The sequence below is a fragment of the Sinocyclocheilus anshuiensis genome, unplaced genomic scaffold (genome assembly GCF_001515605.1).
Source record: "Sinocyclocheilus anshuiensis isolate Anshui unplaced genomic scaffold, SAMN03320099.WGS_v1.1 scaffold985, whole genome shotgun sequence".
Taxonomy (NCBI): domain Eukaryota; kingdom Metazoa; phylum Chordata; class Actinopteri; order Cypriniformes; family Cyprinidae; genus Sinocyclocheilus; species Sinocyclocheilus anshuiensis.
The window spans coordinates 539091-544568 of record NW_015557117.1 but is presented as its reverse complement, the minus strand read 5'-3'; the positions used below and the strand labels follow the sequence as shown (position 1 = coordinate 544568).

Here is a 5478-nt window from a genome sequence, read left to right as displayed (position 1 = left end):
AAATAGCCATAAATATAATTCATATTTTGAGTTAATTTATAGTTATATAAACTTCTTTTTATTTCTCTATAAGTATAATGTACTTGTATAATGAAAATACAGATAAAGAGCTTGACTTGACTATGCAGTGACTATCTAATAATCTGGTGTAGATGTAGGGGCAACAGAGATATGGAACATGCTTGAACAAAACAGATAATTATGAGGTTTCTCATCAGCTGCATAAATTTGCCATATTTTGCAGCGCATAGTGATAAACAGATGTTTTGCATCCTTGCTATAAAAAATCCTTAATGAAAAAAAAAAACCTAAACATTTGGAGGGGTAAATACTGTATTCTCTCAGAAAAAGAGGTGCAAAAGTTGTCACTGGGGCTGTACCTTTTCAAAAGGTACACTTTTGTACCTTAAGGGTTAGTACCCAAATATTAGCAATTTTTGAAAAGGTGTACTTGCCCCACTATCTATCTATCTATCTATCTATCTATCCATAAATAGTGACAGTATATGAGTGGCACCCATATAGAGAGATGGACTGTGAATTAAATATGTATAACTGATTTTTAGATTTGGTCAAATTTGTGCTAACATGAACACCTGTAAAAATGTTTTATTTATTAATTTATTTGCTTAAAAAAGTTTTTTTTGACCTGGTATGGGTCAAATCCAGCGATCAACATTTTTGTTTGGTATCTATGTTTTTGTATGTTATATTCACCTCCTTTACTTTGCCCTGTTGATTATCATAAATGTGGCGAATGAGACGTGACTGAATCAGATGAACACAGGTGAAACTCTGACATGAAATATTTGCTATTTTGTGATGTGTCTGTTTAATCAAGAAATCATATAATCACTTTTTGTTATGGCATTGTTATCAAAACACATGGACACATAAAGTGCATTTTCAGCTCCATAAATACCATCAGTCTAGACACAAAGCAGAGACAGATGAAAGAAGCACATTTCATTCATGCCTGCTGAGAAACGCATTAATGGTGTTCCTTTCCTGCCTGCTCCAGACATTTTACAAGTGCTTTTTAATTTTAGGGGGAAAAAACAGTTTCCCATCCAGTGAGTCACAGATTAATTGATTTAGAACAATCAGACAGTCCCGAATAACACCATGACACCTCACTTACATAAAGTTACAGCACTGGGGCTCATAATTGAACTAAATGGATGTTTTTCTTTTTCTTTTTAACTTTTCTAATATACAACATCGTCACATTAAATAATTAGTATACATATTTTAGTTGGTTTAGTAAATAGTTTAAATGTTAAGTATTTTTATAATCAAATATATTGTATCTCGGCCAAATATTGTCCTATCCTAACAAACCATACATCAATGGAAAGCTTATTTATTCAGCTTTATGATGATGTATAAATCTCAATTTAAAAAAATTGACCCTTCTGACTGGTTTTGTGGTCCAGGGTCACAAATAAATAAATAACTTTCATAAATCATTCTAATATGCTGAATATTTCTTTTCTTTTTTTCAGGATCCTTGATAATGAGAAAGTTCAAAACAACAGTTTGAAATAGAAATCTTTTGTTGCTGAATAAACATATTAATTAATTTATTTTGAAAAAGTACCTAACTTTTGAATGGCAGTGTACTGTCTATAAAAATATACAAAATAACCCTAAATACATTAAATATATTGAATTCATACAATCTTTTTTTGTTATAATAATTTTTTTATAATGAAATACATGCATTAAATATATAAATATATTATATTAGTAATGATTAATATTATAAAGATTTAAAAAAAAAGACCACCAAAGAGAACTAAATAACAATTTATTAAAACAAGAGAACTGTTTGTCTGAGACAAACCTGAGTTTTATTTTACAGCTCTGAGTTGCATATCTTTTTTTGCTAAATGTTTGAATTTAGGTAGACAATGTATGTCTTACACTGCATCTCTTCCGCTGAAGATTATTTCAAAATAAGGCAACAATAAAACAACATTTTAAATGATTTTGTTTTTTTTTTATTTTCACAGAATTCTAAACTCATTGCTGGTGACTGTTCATACAGTTTTGTTTTGAATTAAATATTTTCACATTTAGTTTCTGCAGCTATCACAGATGGCAAAATCTATGTACAAAATAAAGGTTTACAGTACTCTTACAATTCACTTCAACAGTGTCTCTTTCTTCGAAAATACCAATACAAATCTTTTGTGTTTATTTGTTTTTCACATTGTGCTTGGTACAAAATAAGAACTTCTTGTTGTTATAATGGGGTTAAGTGTGCGCTGGGGAATATTTACATGCAGTAAGACTTGTGTCATGTGATTTGATGCGGCGCTTCCAGCATCTCCATGAGGAAAGTGTCTATAGGTGTGTCTCCGATGAGTTTGAAGAAGAACAGGTGCTCCAGGCACTTCAGTCCTATGGAGCGCAGAGCGGGCAGACGGAGGAGCAGCTTGGCAAACCTGAGTGAAAAGAGAAAAAAACGACACCTGCATGACCTACATACTGTTTCAGTTCACACTAGTAACGAGCCAGTCTGTCATAAAATAAAGAAGAACAGGAGTGCTGTTGCATCAATAAAATATCACGGTGGCAGTGCGGGAACTACCTGCCGGGCTGATCAGGGTAGTTGTGTTTGGTGTAGCCCTCCAGTGAAGCGTACACTTTTTCCCGTAATGCCTCGACCTCTGATGGGTTTGACAATCCTTTAGCATCTATAAAAGAAAACCTTTTGAGGGTACTGCCACATTGACAAGCTGCTGTAAAACACTGAATCATGACAAAATCTTATATATTATAATAATAATAAATAGCAGCTAAATATAAATAATATATACAATATAATATAATGCAGTATATTTAATCATCAATATAATAAATGCAACAATACAATATATAATATTAAATATTAACATCATTATATTTGATATAAAACAATGATTAATATATTCTGATTAAGAAAATGATCTTTTACAAAGATAAAATATTTCTTATTAAATGCTTCTTGCATATTACTTATAAAATTCTAATGCCCCCATAAATTCCATAAGAATGTATATTTACATAAAATATCTATTTTTAACATTTTTATATAATTAATTGTAATTCCAAAATGTAACACTTTAAATCAACAGTCTTAATCTATTAATTATAATAATTAATCAGAAGTCAAAGGAGTGTTTAGATCAGATTTATTAGTTCTGAGAGTGCTCGGGACAGGTCTTGACCTGGGTTAAAGAGGACGATAGCTCTTAGACAGCCCAGCTCCGTCTTGTCCATCTGCATGTCCTTCATCTTAGACACCAGCTCTGTTAATACCCTGCAAACATTATAATGGATTTAGATTGGATTTACAAGGATTCAATAATATAATATAATATCAAAAATTCATCTGTGCATCTAGGGAGGGTTTGAGGAGGTGATGGGCTCTGTGTTGTGACCTTACCTGTCAAATATAGAGCCGACCCCTGCGCTGTGAGCACTGCTTCGGTGGACATGCAGGCCAGTGGCCAAAAGGATCCCATCTTTAACCGTCACAGAACGGTGTGAGAATGAAGCGATGAGCAGCTCGTTCCAACCTAAAAACACACACACAATGAGATTGGCTTGTACACTCTACACACACATTTATCATCTGAATAGAGGCATACTGACCTGCTCGCAGCAGGATGACCTGGTCATCCAGAGGCAGGTCAGAGAAGTGCGGGATTCTCTTAGCCCACTCAACAAGAGTAAAGAGCTGCTTGTCTGCAGCCTGGCAGATGTTGGTCACTGGGTCATTTGTCTGAGAATCAAAAATATGTACATATTAAAGTATTGACCATTGGCAAGAATAATCAAACTAAATATTACATCTCTCTCTAATATCCCAGTTTCTTCTTTAGAGCAGTAATTTAATTTAGAGAAAATTGAGAATTTCTGATTTAGTGTCCTGCTTGTCAAATTGACAAAGTTCCTAATAATGCACTGTAACACATCCTGTTGCTTCATCCTTAAAAAAAGGTCAATTTAATTGAGAAGCTATTATTGCAAAAGAAAAATCAAACAAATAATACCAAAACCAATAGCAAACATATTGTGTATAAGTATGCAATTCATGTTATTCAAGTCATTTAACATCACAGAACAATTATTTCTCTAGGCTGGCAGAGTAATTTTCATAGGTACACTATTGTTTGAAAGTCTTTTTTTTTTTAGAGAAGTTAATACTTTTATTCATCAAGGATGCATTAAATTGATCAAACGTGACAGGAAATACATTTATAATGTTATAAATGATTTCGTTTTCAAATAAATGCTGTTCTTTTGAACTTCCTTTTCTTCAAAAAATCCTGCATTAGGTTTAGACAAAAAAGCATTAGGTTTAGACAAAAAATTAAGCAGCACAGCTGCTTTCAACATTGATAATAATAAGAAATGTTGCTTGAGCATCAAATCAGCATATTAGAATGATTTCTGAAGGATCATGTGACAATGAAGATTGGAGTAATAGCTCCTGAAAATTCAGCTTTGTTTTTTTTTTTACAATATTACTGGACATCACATTGCTTTTTACAGAACTTGAAGAGGTGTCTCACCGAGTTGCCTGTGCTGGACTCCATGTAAGCTTCAGTCTTGGGTTCCACTGCAAGCTCAGCGTCCAGGATCTTCTCCACTGGCATTTCCTCATTAAAGCTGCTGCTAGACTCCACCTCATTATCACTCTTTTCCCGACCGCGCTGCCTCTCTTCCTGCACCGCTGTACACGTGGAACATTTCTATTACTTCAAACAAAAAAATACCTACACAATTCATTTATGACAGTCTGTTTCATTTGAGTCACTCACCTTCTCTCTTCATGCCAAATCCTTTTAACTAATACAAGACAGCTCCCTAGTGACATAATCATCAACATCCTCATCCTGCTCCAGAAAGTCATTATTAGGTATTAGCATTGGCATGGATTTGATGAATTCTGTGATATGCATTTTGTGGTGTATTAGGCGATTTGTCTAATTCTAAAACATTTCATTCTGTTTGATGACAGAAGTCTATGACAATAAAAATATATAAATCTCAATTTCAAAAATTGGTGAAAATGTAATAATTTGAAAACCAACTAAAAGAAACACCACTGTTCAAAAGTATGTGGTCAGTATGTTTTGTGTGTGTTTATTTAATTCAGCAAGGATGCATTGCATTGATCAACCGTGACAATAATGAAATTTATAATATTATAAAAGATTTCCATTTCAAATTGGTCCTGTTCTGTGAATCCTGAAAAAAAAGTTTCCACAAAAAGATGAAGCAGCACAACTGTTTTAAGCACTGATAAAAAGAAATGTTGCTTGAGCATCAAATCAGCATATTAGAATGATTTCTGAAGGATCATGTGACAATGAAGATTGGAGTAATAGCTCCTGAAAATTCAGCTTTGTTATCACAGAGATAAATTACATTTTAACATATATGAACATAGAATACCATTATTTTAAATTATATATATTGTAT

At 32.8% G+C, this 5478-nt stretch overlaps 1 protein-coding gene across 2 annotated transcripts in view; it reads right to left on the bottom strand.

Annotated features, from left to right (window-relative positions):
* Positions 1–2248: 2248 nt before the first annotated feature.
* The window catches only part of LOC107677771 (retinoic acid receptor RXR-gamma-A), a 21704-nt gene continuing 18474 nt past the window's right edge, over positions 2249–5478 (bottom strand). For both annotated transcript variants that reach the window (XM_016472791.1, XM_016472792.1), the window contains exons 6-10: positions 3643–3772; positions 3434–3566; positions 3216–3307; positions 2597–2702; positions 2249–2450 (exon numbers count right to left, since the gene is read on the bottom strand). In XM_016472791.1, coding sequence (XP_016328277.1) covers positions 2303–2450; positions 2597–2702; positions 3216–3307; positions 3434–3566; positions 3643–3772 — 609 coding nt within the window. In that variant the 3' untranslated portion in view covers positions 2249–2302. The remainder of the gene's footprint in view (positions 2451–2596; positions 2703–3215; positions 3308–3433; positions 3567–3642; positions 3773–5478) is intronic.